Source organism: Lagopus leucura, unplaced genomic scaffold (assembly GCF_019238085.1).
Source record: "Lagopus leucura isolate 7727_CA_CO unplaced genomic scaffold, USGS_WTPT01 Super-Scaffold_100157, whole genome shotgun sequence".
Taxonomy (NCBI): Eukaryota; Metazoa; Chordata; class Aves; order Galliformes; family Phasianidae; genus Lagopus; species Lagopus leucura.
This window is the reverse complement of record NW_024962334.1, coordinates 17875152-17891985: the sequence shown is the minus strand read 5'-3', so window position 1 is coordinate 17891985 and position 16834 is coordinate 17875152. Positions and strand designations below refer to the sequence as shown.

The following is a 16834-nucleotide window of genomic DNA, read 5'->3' as shown; positions in this document are numbered from 1 at the left end:
AGCCCTGAGGAAGCAGGATAAAAGGCAGAAACAGATCCGAGTTAGATTACCGTTCCAACTATTTTTAATGTTTTATGAACTGTTTTGAACAAAATGGTTCCAACTGGAAACAGAAAATTCCTTATTAAAGTATTTCAAACTTAGACTTTGGCAGTTTAGAAAAAGATACACAGAATCTGGGTCTTGATCAGAACTTGCCTGTGCAAAGTTCCCAGTCTGATGAGTCACATATCCTGCAAAGATATGTTTCCCTGAAAATCCCCCCCTACCCAAGCTCAAACACGCTGACTAATTGTTGATGACACTTGGTGAAGCAAATGGATCCTCCCTCTGTTCCATCATGGGCCCTGGCCCAGTTCCATGGTGTACTGAAAGCCCCAGCTCCCATTGAATTAGAGGCAGTAGAAGACACCCAGCACAACATTGGGTTGGGCCCCTCTGGAGCGTGCTGTTGTTATCATCAGCATTGCTGATATAGAAGGACTCAGAGTGGGGTTGATGGGAGCTGATGTCTCTCTTGTCTCATCAGCATAATAGTTTTCTGCATTCCCATCCACTGGGCGCAGCTGTGCAAATCTGCTGAAAGCCATGGGTTTATTCCAGAAGCCACGCAGATGGAGCTGGTTTGTACAGTTGTGCTGGAGGGAATAATTTGAACCTTATTCTCTGTGGTCATATGCAAGAAGAAAAAGCTTAACTTGGCTCTTTGGTCAAAACCACAGAGAGACGGTGACGTCTCCCATGGAACCTGAGCTGTGCTTTATCAGTAAAAACATCCTCCTCGGCTCAGAAGATGGGACGAGTGGCTGTGGGGCACTGCCTGATGCCAGGCCCCAGCACTAGCGTGGGCATTCCGTGCTGTCCCCTGTCCCTCAAGGAGCAAAGAAATAGTTTGGTGGCAGAGGATGGTGGGGGCTTCCTTGATCTCAGTAATGCCCCTGCATAGAAGATGCTCAGTGCCTCCCCCAAAGGAGGCTTTTGTTCTTTGTGGAGCGTTTTCATCTTCACACGTCTGTCGGTTGTTTCAAAGGGAGGGTGAAATAAAACAGATTGGAAAAATCATTTCTGATCCTTTTGGCAGTGTGTGGAGCTGGTAACATAAAGAGTGTGATAGCAGCTGTGTCGCCACTTTGATAATCATCTTCAGTGAGACATTCCTCAACGCAGTAACACCACTTCACTGTAATAATCCACTTAGTGCACCAAAATAAATATTGCATTTTCCTGTTCGAGATTTGTTTCACAAATTTTACCAAATTCTGCACTGTTCCCTATAAAACTACACTTCTGTTTATTGTGCCATTCCCCATTCACTCTAACAGAGTACTAACATCTTACAGCAGCATGAGTATCATAGACGGGCTTTTATTTTGTCAGTTTTATAGCTGGGAATACGAAGGCAAGGAACGGTTAATTATTTCATCTCAGTCTGTGTGGCCAGCAGTGTAACAAGAAGCAGAATTCAGAAATTCAGCTCTGATTGTCAGTGACATAGAGCATATCCATTACAGCTTATTTCAAAAATCACACTATATATATACTGCTAATTTGTTTCAGGGATTTTTCCACACATTGGAAAGTCCTGTTTGGAGACTTATTTTGCTGGAAGCCTCATCTGTTGCAAAGCAAAAACCTATACTCTGCAGAAAAACAAGATGGTACCAACTACAAAATACATGTAGGTGCCAAATTCCATCAACCTAAATAGTAATCAGATGACATTCTTCAGGCAGTGTATAAATCGAGGGAAATACTATCCAGGTAAACTTCAGGAAATACTTCAACCAGGTGAGATCACTGCACACAACACATTCAGGGCTCTGGAGTTTGTCCCAGAGCATCACAACAGTTGTCATCCTTCAGTGTCCAGTGATCAGAAAGGGGAGAAGTCAGAATGATTTCCCACACCTGGAGTTGGATTCATACTACAAAGCTAGAGACTTCCAAAACCAAAATGTTGTGTTATTTAGTTCCTTTGATTTTAGTGAAGTTGTGAAACATGGATGAAATCCTTCACATACAAAATGTATTTTTTTTTAAGAGTAAAGCTCATTTATTCTGTTTTCCCCAACAATTTCTCATCATGAGCAATGCAAATAAATGAACTCTAGAACAATTTGTGTATACTGCAGTTCAGCTACAGACATGGAGAGAAGTTGGGTACAGCATCAGCCTTCCTTTTTGAGTACTTCGGAAGTGCTGCTGTTGGTAGGATGGTATCTATTCTATTAACAGATTTCAAAAGAAACATTTTTTTTTTTCTGCAAATACTGACTTTTTCCTTTGAGTGGGCAAACTCAACTACGCTTTGAGTTTAAGTGGAGATAGTCCTATGCAGCAAAGTCTGGGCTGAGCAGTGTTGTCATTCCGTCTGTTGGTTTTAATCTCTTTTTTTTTGCTGAGAGCAGCCATCTGTCCCTGTCCAAACAATGATGGAAGCAGCTGTGTGAGTTGTGCCCCCCAACAACAAAAGCCACCACTCCATAGCAGGGGGCCACGGTCTGCAGGTCGCGGGGAGCTGGAGGGTATCGGGGTCAGGTGACACCTGATGCCGTGCTGTGCAGAAAGATAAAACTGGGATTATACAGCCTTTATGTGCTCATTCATTGTAGAGAAGCAGGGTCAGTCTTTGTCTGGGGTTTTCTTTAATGGCCATGGGAATGTGTGTGTGTTTTCAAGGGTAGCAGCACAGCTACTTAGCCATGGAGTGAAAGCAAAACAAAAATAGCCTTAAGCAGCAGGCGAAGAAAACATGACACAAAACAGTGCTTTCAAATGGAAAATAAAACAACTTGAATACATTCTGGTACTTTATACAAGTTCAAAGTGTAGGATCTCAAGTGGCTTGAGTATCCTATAAGGCACCCCCGGAAAAGCACACTGAATCATGCTTTTCATGTTCAGCCTGCAGCATACTGTAGCTCTCTTGCTTCTCTGGGAAAGGAGAAGCTGATTGAAGGCCTGGAGCTAATCAGAAGGTGCGTTCATAGAATCATAGAATCATTAAGATTAGAAAAGACTTGTAAGAACATCTAGTCCAACAGTCAAATCCATCTCCACCATGCCATCCCTCAGTGCCACAGCTACATGGTTCTTGAACACCTCCAGGGATGGTGACTCCACCACCTCCCTGGGCAGCCTGTTCCAGTGCATCACCACTCCTTCTGAGAAGAAATTTTTCCTAATATCCAATCTGAACCTCCCCTGGCTCAACTTGAGACCATTACCTCTCATACTATTGCTATTAGCTGGGTGAAGAGACCAACTCCCCCACCTTGCTAAAACCTCCTTTCAGGCAGATGTAGAGAGAAGTAAGGTCTCTCCTGAGCCTTCTCTTCTCCAGATTGAACAATCCCAGTGCCCTCACTGCTCCTCATAAGACCTGTGCTCCATCACAGCTTTGTTGTACTTCTCTGGACACACTCCCATGCCTCAATGCCTGTCTTTTAGTGAAGGGCCCAAAACTGAGCACATTACTTAAGGTGTAGCCTCAACAAGTACAGAAGGGTGATCACCCACCTGGTCCTGCTGGCTACACCATTTTTGATTCAGGAGAAGATGCTGGTGATGCACTGAGCTGCTTTTTCAGAAGAGTGGGCTGGAAGGAGGTGAAGGAGACTGCCTACTTTCCAGGACACAACTGCCCATTCTTGCAAGTAGCTTTCCAGTGTCCATCCAGCAAATGGACAAATTCTTACCCCAACTACTTCATATCCATGCTATATCCATATGGAGAACAGAAGCAGGTTTGAGCTGTAGAAATTTTTCTCATACACCAAGGGCAAATGCAATATATGGGAAAAAGCTCATGCCTTTAAGGAAGTAAGTAAAAATTCACAGTGGAAAGCAGAGCCTCCAGTGTTCTTGTTAACCCCATGTTACTTTTCTCTGCATGGATTCCTTCTCTGCTTCCAAGCAAAGCTGCATTTTAGAGCCATTAGTCAGAAAAATACCGAAGGTCATACAGCCATACCACTTGTTTGGGATGAGAGTCAGAGATTTGACCTTGTCTTTCAGAAGTGACATTCCTTCAAGTTTGATGGCACAGAAGCATGTATGTCACAATTGGGTAAGCTGTAAACCTCCTCTTGGGACATGGAAGCATTTGTGGTTGTACAGCTCATCTCCAGCCATGGGGCAGCCGTGGCTGGCCCAGCACCAAACCCACTTATGCATATGGGAAATGGGTTGTTATTACCCCATTTTATTTTATTTTTTGCCATGTCATCCATGAAGGATACTGAAATGCAAGTTTATAATCATAAAGCACAGCGTTTTCATAAAACAAGCGTGTCTTTTTTTTTTTCCTGTAAAATGCACTGCCTTATTACACCCTTCACTTTTCTTATTTGCTAGTTACATTCTTTAAGATGTAATTGGAATAAATCTTTGTTTTCTCTTTATATTGTCAAGTCAGTTTATGTGTTACTGCAGAAAGAAGTCACAAGGTGCTGCAATAAGACAGGACAAGTATTACTAATGGTGGAAAACACTTCATTCCATTTCTAGCTCATCATAGCTCTGTGTGCTTTACCTGACAGCGCTGTGACTGCTGAGCAATACTGTGTTTTGTTGTGCTGTTAGTAATTTTGAGACCGAAACTGTAGAGTTCCTTTACAACAGCCAGAATCTGCCAAAACTAGAGAACCCTGTTTGCTTCTTAATGCTGTTCTTGGCATGCTCCTCCCTGCAAATTGCCTATCATCTCTATCTCCCTGTGAGCTCTAAACAGAGCACCAAGCTGCTGAGGATCAAGTCCTGAATTGTTACTTTCCAGGAACAGTTATGTTTCAAGGACTGACAGTTTGTTAGACAAGATGATCACTGGCTCACAAATCACTGATTCACAAATTATTTGTTCTATTTTGCTTATATACATCACTTCTTCAGCATGCACTAAAGTCTCTTGTTTTAAACTGTCTTAAGCTCTGGCAAAGCTCGTGACAATGCTGCTAACCTCTGAGGCTGCCTGAGAATGTAAAGCATACTTTACATTCTGCTCTCGGCATTGCTCTGCAGTCCCTCTGGAGATCAGCTGGCTCTGCTGAGCAGTTAGTGGTTCAGAACACAAATGCCATTTCTGTCTGATTCTGTGGTTTCTGGGAAACTTTCTTGAAAATTCTTTTCCTCTTTGTTTTGTCACAGTCCCATGGGACTGGAGTTTTGCTTCTCTATAAGAACAGAAGAAGCTGTGAATGTGGTCCTTAAGATTCAGCCTGGAGCATATACTGCAAGGTCTCTCTCTGAAAGTTCACTTCCATCATTACACAGTATCAGAACTCAAAGTGAGAAAGGGAAGAACTTTTTGTATATTTATTTTTGTATGTTCAGTTTCACTGTTCATGGTACAGATAGCTTGTTACTGTATTGCTATGAGATAGGATCTGCACGTACAGTTTGAGAGTTAAATGGGAATTAACCCAAAAGTGAGTAGGCAGTTGCATGTACGCTATCTGTGTTTGGGTGTGTGGTGGGGCATATGGTCCAACAAACAGGCCTTATGCCCATCAGCTATAAAAGCTGTATAGCAGTGGGATTTCCTTTCAAGTTTGTTGATTTAATGTCCTGGCATTAAAGAGACTTAATGACACCTCACTAAGCATGGTTTCTGCTGTGATTTTGCATGGCACCCAACCAGCTCTTTCAGCGCACCAGCAATTAAGTTCAGCAACAGCATGAGCGCAAGCAGAGAGCCCCAAGAATGAAATGTCTGTGCTCATGGCACCTCTGTCCTCTTTCCCAACCCTCTATGGGCATTGTATCGTGCTCACATTATGTTGCCTTACTCAGAGTGGGCATTTTTGCCTACTTCTCCATCCAGAGTGGGAATTAAATGTGTTAATTTCTCCACTTCATTGTGGTAGCTCAGCAGGTTTGGCTTTCGTTCAAACTCTGCAGTCTGCTTGCAGAGCAATGATTGTTTTAATCAATGGCAAGCTGGCTTTCCTAAACCAAGTAGTATTTCTTCAGGAAGGAAGAGCTTCACAGCAAAAATATAAAGTAATGCACAGGTCATGTATGTGTATAAGTTAGATGCTGAAAAACCAGTATCCACCCAGGATCTAGATAAAAACTATAATGTTTAAGATGCTTTTTTAAAGTCCCTGTCTGTTGACTCTCTTGACTAATGCCCCATATCTTTCAGACAGCATGAGTCACTTCCCTTGTAATTCAGATAAGCCATTGTATATCATATTAAGTTCATTATGTTGCTAGCCTATTTCCTCTGCGGGTGAAATGTCAAAATGCTGGCTACCTGTTTGGTCAGCATCAGAAAATTGTATCAATTCCTTACTGACTCCTCCAAAGTAATACTTCCTGAAAAAGTTCATCCAATGAGCCCAAGTAAATGTATAAAGGTAAATACATCTGATTAACAAATGATACAGTAAACTGGCTATTTTGTATTATCAGTCTTAGCCAGTTCTAAAGCATGGGAAGTATTAATATCCTAAATGAAGTACAGTTAGCATTCTATAATTATTCATAGATATAGTTCAGGCTGAAAGAATAAAGAATGCCATATTCAATTTTTTCTAAAAATGAATAGATTATAGAAAAATAGAAATAAAAAAGAGCCCAAAGAGAAATTAATCTTACCTAATTTTTAATAACTTAAAGTAAGCTATCTATTTCTACCTCAGTCATATAATTTCCTTATGTCATCCATAAAAAAGCTGCAGAAACTTGGTTTGTCTTAGTAGAGGATGAATCATTGTCCGGAAGTTTGTGTTTTTCTTCTTTTATTGTGAAGAAAGTCCAGATAACTTTCAAGTTAGATACCTGCCATTCATCCACCCATCTTTTCATCCATCCAGTTTATTTCTAGATGTCGATTTCTTATTAAAAAAAAAAAAAAAAACTGAGTATTGTTTTCTGGAGAATTTCATTGATGGAATAACAGGATTACTGCAGGTTTCTGGCAAAAATTGGAAAAAAGTTTGTTTAAATTCTGGTCTGACTACAGACCAGATCTTGTCATAGTTGCTCTTTATGATTTATAGGTGTGAAAACAGTACTCATTCGTTTGCACTGCAATCAGTCATATTCATTGTGTCCACAAAGAGAACAAGAAGTACATAATTCAGAAATAGATCCAGTGCAGTTCCCTTGAGAAAGCTCTCTTTGCAAATGAAGCGGCTTCTTTCTAGCCCAACTGTTACGGCCTTAGTGCTTCTCTTCCTCTGTGGTGACAGAAATGGCATCAATGTCTGGCTCTGCTCTCCTCTGCCCTGCTTGGCCTTCACTCCGTGCCCTTTCATCCCTTTGCTACTTCTTGGCCATGAATACTAAACACAGAGGAAAGCTCATGAACTTGGCCAGGAAAATGTCATTAATAACCTTGACAAGTATGGAGATGGATTGGAAAGGATAAAGGAGAGAGTGGGAGGAAAGGAAGTTGAGGCAATAAATAGGCCAGGCCTGCTGTTACCATGCTAATCTCTACAGGGTTATTCAGGGAAACAACAGAATTAGTTAATCCTATACCTAGATCCTTTCCTTATTTCTGGATATATTTCTTCTTTAATATCTATAATAGATTTATAACACAACACATATTTGTAATAGTTTACAACACATATTTATAATAGTTTACAAAAATGAAGCTTACTTCTGTTTACAAAAACAGAAGTACTATTTTAGACATATTAAGTGCAATGGAAGGCATGGAAAGCAAAATTTAACACATTGCGACACAACTGTTTAACAATGTAAAAGCATTTATTCCACCCATTATTTTTAATTGGAGATGAGTATGTAATTGCTTGCCACTAATGTAATCTCCAGTTGTTGTTCCAAAACAGACAATAATTTAGTATATTAATACTCCATAAGAGGCTTTCATCCACTATTATTTTTAGTAACAGTCTCCCTACTGCCTTGCTGAATCTACTGCACTTCACCTTTGGTTCACTACATTGTTTTGAGAAAAATAATCATGATGTGTACAGAAAAATCTGCTTGAGAAGGATTTATAAGGGGGGGGGTCTGAAGTTTAAGAGGGATTATTTCCATTTGCTGTAGGTAAACTATGCAGGGGAAGGGAGCAAGTACCCTGCCAGAAAGAGGTGGATATAAATGACAGTTGGTCACTGTGAGGCTAATAAACAGTCACATGAATTTGGGAGAGATGTAATGATTTCAATTCAGAACTTCAGAGCATTTACTGCACAAGTCCTCCTAAATGAGCATTTCTCTTTGTTCTGAACTGGCTTGTCTTCAAAAGAAAAGGTTATCAGTGAGGACAGTCTCTCCAGTATGGTGACTTAGTGCTAGCAGCAGCCACCAGTGGGGAACTGTTCTTTTTTTGTCTTTGATTGATGCCATGAATTCTTGAGGCTGCTTTGGTTTGCATGGACCAACAGCCCTGAAGAGACCTTCCAAAACTCTGTTCGCTCTTCAGTCATAAGGAGCACATATAAACATAGTTTGTACGAGGCATTGTGGTGGGATTCAGTGATGGTGGAATAGTTGGTCAATATAAATAATCTGCTGCCATAAACACAGTGTATTACTGACAGTTCTTAAAACTCATAATTTGCATTTGTTATTTTAAAAAAAGTTAAATAAATTAAAAAATGCAACTCTGAGGAATAAGAAGCAAAATGATAGATATATCTCCATCCTTAAAAAAAAAGAAAAAAATTGCTTTTTTTAATGGGCTCAAACTTGAAGATGTTCAGTTTACTGTGCTCCAGCTCTCCTGAGACAAAGTTGTATATGGAGAACAAGAAACTTGAGTTTTTAGTGAATAAGGACTTCAGATAGACCTATGTTTGGTAAAACCTGTCACTGGTTGCAGCTGCAGCAGAGGTTTAGCAGAGGGTAGCAGGCTATGAATGCTAATTACTTTGTGTACGCTTATTTCCTGAGAGCATATGGACTGTGTTCCCCTCCAAAGCAAATGTGAACATAGCATCAGACCCATTTCTGTGTGGTCTGGCTCCTTCCTTAATATACTGTGGAGTTTCATGGTTCTGCACACCTCTGTGTTTACTGACTAGGCATCACAAAATGGGGAATTTCTTAGGAAAGTGTGTTTTGCAAGATCAGATTCACAGGCACTGCTTTGTGTTTAATACATCTTCTGTATGAAGCTCATTTCCTCCCCTTGTTACAACAGAACAGAAACTTTGTGGTGTCAGCCCTGGTGCTGTGACAGGGGGAGGCAAAGGCTGGCCACAGTGCAGTATGAAGACCTTTCACTGACTGGCTTCCATGACCACATCCCTCTCATGCCATCTGTTGTGCTAAGGGTGCACTTAGACCATAGCATTACTCACTGGCTCCTTTGGAGTTGTCTTTTGAGTGTACTGTGAGAAGAACTTGGTGGGAGAAAACCAGGAAGAAGTCAATTGCTGCAAGATTCCTCCACCATGTGTCATCTCCACACTGTGCTTGCAATTGAGCAAATGCAGTCTGTCTGGCAGATGACTCAGTGTACTGTGCCTGTGAGGAAACAGGCCTCTCTTTGACCTATGAGTGTGTTTATGTGTGGTGTTAAATGTTCTTAGGGATCAGCCACAGGTGTGTCGCAATTCTCCATCATGGAGCAGGTTTCCTTTGATGGTGGTCTTTTATCCAGAAAACATACTGTGTCATTCCTCTGCCCCTCGTAGTTGTGTCATTGTCCCATCCCCCCAGCCACATACGTGGGTGACAGCATCAGGGGGACGGAGGAGGTGAGCCATGGCTTTCCACCATGTAGTAGAAGGGCCATCACAGAGTAGGCCACCCCACACACACACAGTGCGAGACGCATCTTTCTTGCAGCCAGTCCTCAGTGCTGCCCACACACTTAAAACTGAAATCATGCAACATGTACACAAATGAAAGCTTTTCATACTAACATTTATTCCTTCTTGCCCCCAAGGCCTTTGTTAGTTAACAAGATGGCAGTGTCTTAGGGAAGAGACAATTGTGCAGTTCAGCTCATTATACAGAGGCGTGCTGGAAATGTCACAGCAGCTGAGTCGCACACTCCTCTCGCTTGTAATTTTGTTATTCTGGTCCACTGACCTTTATTTTGCTGTAAGTGCTCTATTTTCTATATAGTATTTGTATTTTGCAGAGAGGCTAATAAACTGAAATCATATGTTACACAGAAATCCTTTCTTCTGAAAATGCAGACAGCCTGCATTTGCCTTTCAGTCTTTACTAGTTCAGACATTTGGTCACAACCAGCAATAATATTTTTAGCCACTGGTGCTCTGCTTCTTAGCTGCAGGCTGACTTGTTAACTTGATCAAGAGATACTCTTTAAATGAGCTGACACCATGTCCTGTGCAGTAGATTTTATATTAAGAAAAAGAAAATAGATAAAAGAAAGTGCTTCAGTTCTGAGGTTGGCCTAGGGTATCAATGCATTAGAACTGGTTGCTGCTGGGAATTGGATATTGACACTGTTTGATCCTGGCTTAGAGAAGGGGTTGTATTGCAGTCCAGCTCACCTCTGTTTCACAGCATCATTTTAGACAGCAAATTTGGTGGGGCTTTTTATGATTAAGGTTCTTAAGAGGATGCTCTCACAGTTAGCCTTCTATTCAGATGCAATGTCTGCAAGGGATCCCATCAAACAACCGTCTAAACACAGCCCAAGAAAGGGAGATAAGGCAAACTAATGGATAAATAAAAATTCATATACAGTAAACAATAAATAGTCATCTGCCTTAGTCATATGAAGTAGTTTGGCTGTTTTCCGCCTCCAAGTCAATTAAGTTTAATGCTTCTATGCAAACAGTCAGAGTTTCCATTAAATACAATTGTGTCTGACCCCAGAATGACACACTGATATTCCAAAAATAGCATAATAAATATTCTGAGATGCATCATTGTAAGCCTGTAGCTTGAGTATCAGATCTGCCATGTTACATAAAAAATATTGGTTATATAATGGGATTTTTATCAGTCCAGTGACATAAATACAAATATTAGAGCATTATTAGGCAACAAACCTCACTGTGACTTTGGATCTGTTATTCTGAAAGTCAGAGAGAAAGTCACTTATATTATGTGGATTTAGATGCTGCAGCTCTAGATGTGTCTGAAAATTCAGAGCTAGTTAAACTTTCTTAGCTACAGATAAATGCAAATACATTTAAAATGGTACTGACAACGGAAATGGGGGTGCGATGCAAACTTCAAACTGCTCTGAAGTTTCTTTCTTGATGGCCAGACGGAAGTCATTGCTGCTGTGGGGAGTCAGGGATGTCCCTCAAACCAGAGCTCCTCATCTCTTGAAGTACAGTGAGAGACATCTGGGGAAGAATAGTCTGCCTTTGTCTGCTATAAAGCAGCTAAAAGTCCTGAGCTGGCAGAAATCAGGACTTAGTGGGAGGACATATGGGAGAGCAGCAGGGATTTCCTCCAGGCAGAGCAATATTAATATATACATCATTGCTGCTTGTCGCTGGTGGTCAAATAGCAGTACACGTGCTGGGGAAAGGCTGGCCAGGCAGCAACTGCTCTGGGAGTGAGGTCCTACCTATAGAGCAGAAGCTCATAAAAAGGGGTTCTACAACTTGCCCAAAAAATAATTATCTTGTACGTAGAAATAGGTGCATCATTTGATAACTGAAAATCTGATTTTGTAGGTTACAGAATTTCTTGAAAACCCTAAGTAGGGCATTAAGTGAAACTGCATGGCCTGTTGTTACTGACAGCCAACCATCTGTCCCCACAGGCTTTCAAATCAAGAGAGCAACATTTCTACTAAGGGCAGAAAATCTATAGTGTGGAGGTTTCAGTAAGTGAATTAGATGAACCTTCTGACTTTTCAGTTTGAGGTAAGAGCAGACTGAAAAAAAGAATTAGAAAAAGGCAAGCTCAACTTCTCAAGTTAACATGAGCAAATTAAATAATTTCACATGTTTTTTGGGTAGGTTGAAATGAGGCAGACTGTAACAGACTCATGTAGTCTTTAGTATCTCTAGGTCAGAGAGCCTGTTTTCCCAGGAGTACTGATTTGCTCTGCCTCGGCATATCAACCATTACACACAGCTCAGAGAATTACATCTCACAATAACTCCTGTCCTCTTATGTTTGGAAAATGAGAACATTCACAAAAGGAGCGGGAGATGAGAGCTAGAGGGAGGGAAAGCGGGGCTGATAGTTCTGCCCAAGGGAAGCTTGGTGTCACACATCTTCTGCATGCTGAGATGGGGGAGCCCTATCTTTAAAGACCTGAATCAGGTGCCCAAAGTAGCACTGCAAACTGTAGTGCAGGCTGGCTGGGCTCTCTGTCTCTTCTGTCACTGGTCTGTAAAGTCAGTTTCCCTCCCCAGTCTATATATGTGTGCAAGCAGAGTGAAGGACAATGTTCTTTCTGCCTCGCAGATCTGCTCTGCAAACAGAGCTGCATCCATGGGCTTTTTACATGTGCATGAAGTCCCCTGCCCGCACTCTAACACTGCATGGGATTACAGGGCTTCCTAGCTTGCATCTCTCCCTGCTAAACTGCTAACTTTGACAGAGAGCTAACTCTATGCTACTAAGTGTGCTCTGACAAAATGTTCTGATATAAAACAGCATCAAAGTGTTTGGAATGCTGCTGGATTTTCCCCTTGCACAGGATATAAAAGAAAAGAGAGATTTTTAGCCCTGTAAGATTAAACAATCATCATGGCTTTAAGGGCTTAATCTGCTGGCATGCAGGCTGCTGGCTTATAAAGTCTCTGAGTGTAATTGGATGCAGCATCGCATTCAGTTGTGTGGGCTTCTCCAGGGCTTTCTGTTTGTTTGTTCATTTCTAGCAGGCTGCAGAGCAGCAGCATTCTTCCCCTTGAGAGGCTCTTGGCCATGGAGCCGTAAAGCTGTGCCCCCAGCCGGGATTTCGGCAGCACCTCGCTGGATCCCACTGCCCAGGGAGGGAAGGGGGGGGGCTGGCTGCATGAATTCGGGCTATTGTTCCAGGCGCACATCTGCCTTCAGAAATAGCACGGCACAGGCCGTTACTTATTCAGATGCAGAAGCTCCTTCCGTCCCACAAGCCGGCCCATTCGAGTCACATGCCAGAGGTCTCAGCAGAATGGGCTGCAGCTGCTTCAAATCTGCTGTCTAACATCAGAAGCAGTTGGACAAACTGTGCTGCGCTGACAGCAGCGAGCCTGCCGGGTGCCGGGGAAGACAGGGAAAAGATCTGGGACCCGAGCGCGATGTTCTCGGAGGATCTGTGGCTGGAAAATGAGAAAAGCTGTGCTGTCGTCCACAAGTCGAAGCGGGGAAGGAAGCGCCAAGAGCTCCTGGCCGTGGCCCTGGGGGTGAAGGTGGGAGTGAAGGGGGCACTCCTGTGGCAACCTCTGAAACTCTTTGCCTATTCGCAGATCACCTCCTTGGTCCGAAGAGCAGCCTTAACTCAAAACGACAACCATTTCAACTATGAAAAAGCACACAATTTTAAGGTAAGCATGGCTTCCTATTATTCATGACTGAAAAATTATGTTTTGATACCTCTTGATTTAGGGTTTTTTTTCTGTGGATTTTCATGCAATCATCTGTACTAACTCTGAGGAAACTGCTGAAAAATGTTTATTTCTTTCTAAAGTTCTGCTGACTGCATTCCTAATGTGCTTTCACGTATCTACTTAATCCAAGTAATGGTTTTGCTGTTTGCTTGACTGTTTGATTGGTGTATTAGTTATTTTTCCTCACGTTCAGTGTTCTTTTTATTGTTCAGAAAGAAAGGATACTTCATATTGATTGTCATTACCTTAAAGTGTATCCATTTCTAAAAGACAAAAATGCAGCTGCTATCAGAAGCCACCAGCACTTTATCAGCAACATTTTGTAACCTTTCTGCTTTGAAGAAGTTGAGAATGCTCCAGTGCTCACCCATACAGCAAAGTGCAGAGGGGTTTTGTCTCCCAGCTTTTGTTCCAGCACCATATGCTAAGGACATGCTCTTACTCTACAGTCCCACTGAGCAATGGGACCTGAGCTTTTGCTTGTTTGTCAAACAAAAGCATGTAGCTGGATAAAGCTGGGGATCTTCAGACATAGCACCTTACTGCTGTCTGATGCAGACAAAATCAGATTTTTCTCTTATTCCCAAGAGGAGCGGGGAAGTGACTCAGCTTTGGAAATGAACTTCCAGGCAGCTTAGGCTGTTTTGCCAGAGGAGAGTGCTCTTCCAGAGCATGCCAGCCAGTTACTGTATCTAATACTGTCAGACTGTGGTTTGATGGTTATCAGAATGGATACAGAGGGACTGAGAGGTGGTGACGCCACAAGAAAGGACTGCATCTCAGCTTTGAAACCTCGGTTTGCTCATTCTCCTTGAGGATGCTGATCTGGGTCACTGTCAGAGCATTTCAACTCATGAGCAGAAAGAAAATGTACTGATATTCATCTCTGGCCTGTCAAAAAAGGAGAAGCACTAACGAAAATGATTTCACTGATTTTGTGGTTTAGCAAAAAAAGCTCTACTTCTTGTTTTCCTGTATGCTCTTCCATGCAGATGCTGCTCTCCTCTGCAGTGCTTCAGCTGCAGTTAGTAAATCAATAATTTAATATTAGTGAGCAACACAAATAATAGCATTCCTCTTCTCATTCCTTCCCCTCAACCTAGTCTACAGAAAAGTCAATACTAATTTCACTGTTTCACACTGAAGGAAATAGGGGAAATACTCTGTGTTGCCCTGCTTGATTAAAACATCTTTCATTCTTTCTGGATTTTGCCCTCATTATCATTTTAATATCAAAACTATTTTAGTTTAACAAGAAAATATTTTCTCATGGCTGAGAGTTTTTTCCACTTTGACCCATGCATTCTTTCCTCTTCAAAATTCCCCTTGTTTTGGCTTTGATTTATAACTGGAAGTGTGCCCAGTTAACTTTGAGTTTGCACAATCTAGCTGTTGTACAGCCTCTATTCCTCTCTGTTTCAGAAGAGTCATAGTTTTAACTGGAAAATCACATGATTAAGTATGTATGCATTTAAAAGCTTGACAACAGAAAAATTATTGGTTTTTCCCAGTAAAAGGGCGCAAAAATCTCAGGGAAGAAACATTAAAAAACACATGTCCAGAAAGAAAGGGCAGGTGAAAGAGTTATATTTACTTAAGGAACAAACATATTTACTACGCAAATAAAGTTAGTTTTCCAAAAGAATATATTAAAGCATGTCTAGCTGCTGAGCAAAAAATGTGGATAGAATGCTTAGAGTAGAATATTTAGATTTAAAGGACAGATAAATGCAAGTCTATCTTTAGCTTAAACTAGAAAAAATATTAAGAAATTATATAAAAGAGATAGAATGGCTTTATGGCTTTTGGAGCAAAATTCTTGATGCATTCTGGGAAATCTGGGATTTTTCTGAAGGATAATGCTATTTTGCAGACATTCAAAGTCATTTTCTGAATTTTTAGGTGAACATGGCCATGTATTGTATAATTCATTTCAGTTATAGAGTCAAAGGTTACATATCATAGCGTTCATCTCGATCTTGTCGTAAGCTGCTCTTCATGAAACTCTTTAGCTCTTTTTCTTTGGTCTTGAAGAATCCTAAGTCCAAAATTCAAGTTAAATTGATAGATTTTATATCTACTAGGATCTCCCTCCAGTCTTTACAGACCAGTATAGAAATTAAAAAGGACCACGAGAGTTTGGGGAGCGAGGGCACCAGGTTATCCCATTCTGAGCACCTCTGCTTTCTAATTTAGACTGTCTTCCAAATTTCAAGGCACTCAGGGCAGATGAACAGAAAAAAAGATGTAGAATTCTGCCTGATTTGTTAACCTGGGTTTGTCCTAAGTGCAGAATACAATCACATGGATTTAGATTTGGAGCTGGCGTCTGTCTGGCGAGACAACTTTGCATAAGCCGGGGTAGACATACCATAATTCAAGAAGAGGAATAAATCTCTGAAGCCCTGTTTATAAAAACACAAAGGTATTTCTGAAACTATGTGGGTTCCAGCCTAACTGTGTTGCAAAGTCGCCTTGTATCTCAACATGATTCGGATCTAGCAGACTTTGGCATGTTTTTACCACCAGTGTCAGTGACAAGGTCAGGCTTGTGCCTGAGGGCAGCTGTGTGGAGTCTGGGGATGCTCAATATAGAATCATTGAATCATAGAATTGTTAAGGTTGGAAAAGATCTCTGAAACCATCAATCCAACCATCAGCCCATCCTGACCATGTCCACTGAGACATGTCCCTCCTAGGAATTCATGATAGGGGCTCTGTGCTGCTTTAAGGGAGCAAATATAGCTGAATAATGTGTTTTTATCACAATATTGCTCCTGTTTGCCATGATAGCACAGGCAAACCCCACAGCAGGATTTGCTACTAGAGGCAGTTGATTACTTGCAAGTCAGAAGCACTGCTGGGAAAAAGGAAGCTCTAGGTTAAACCCCCCCCTTGCGTTAATCACTGCAGACAAATACTGCTTCTGGGAAACAAAAGGGAGGTATTTTTTAGAAGCATCACAAATATTGTACGTGTGTATTTGAACGAAAATTGCAGCTAAGTCAGCTTGTCTTCCCTACAAACAGATCCAGCTCAGCAGGAGTACACAGGAGAGTATAAATTCACATGTGCTCAGGTGAAAGTCTGAAAAAAACCTCCTATTTTCTTTGCCTGTAAATAGAAAAGTCTTAAACATAGTCACATAAACAACAAAATCATCTCAGAAGCAGCAGTATCTAATTCCCATTAAAACCATACTTTCAATCCAGGACAATTTTTAGTTTCTTTCTATGATATTGCTAAGGGGGTTATTTTTTCTTGCCACTGCACTGGAAGTCCTTCACTTTGATCTCAGTTTCTCCCTCTGTGAACACAGTTCATATAAAACTCCAGGCACAGACTCAAACTTAAGGAGACAGGTAGTGCCT

The 16834-nt window shown here is 41.4% G+C and overlaps 1 protein-coding gene across 1 annotated transcript in view; it reads left to right on the top strand.

Annotated features, from left to right (window-relative positions):
- CHN2 (chimerin 2) overlaps positions 1-16834 on the top strand; it is a 159134-nt gene that overhangs the window by 121589 nt on the left and 20711 nt on the right. The window contains exon 7 of the mRNA XM_042888856.1: positions 13323-13400. Within this exon, the coding sequence (XP_042744790.1) occupies positions 13323-13400 (78 nt within the window). The remainder of the gene's footprint in view (positions 1-13322; positions 13401-16834) is intronic.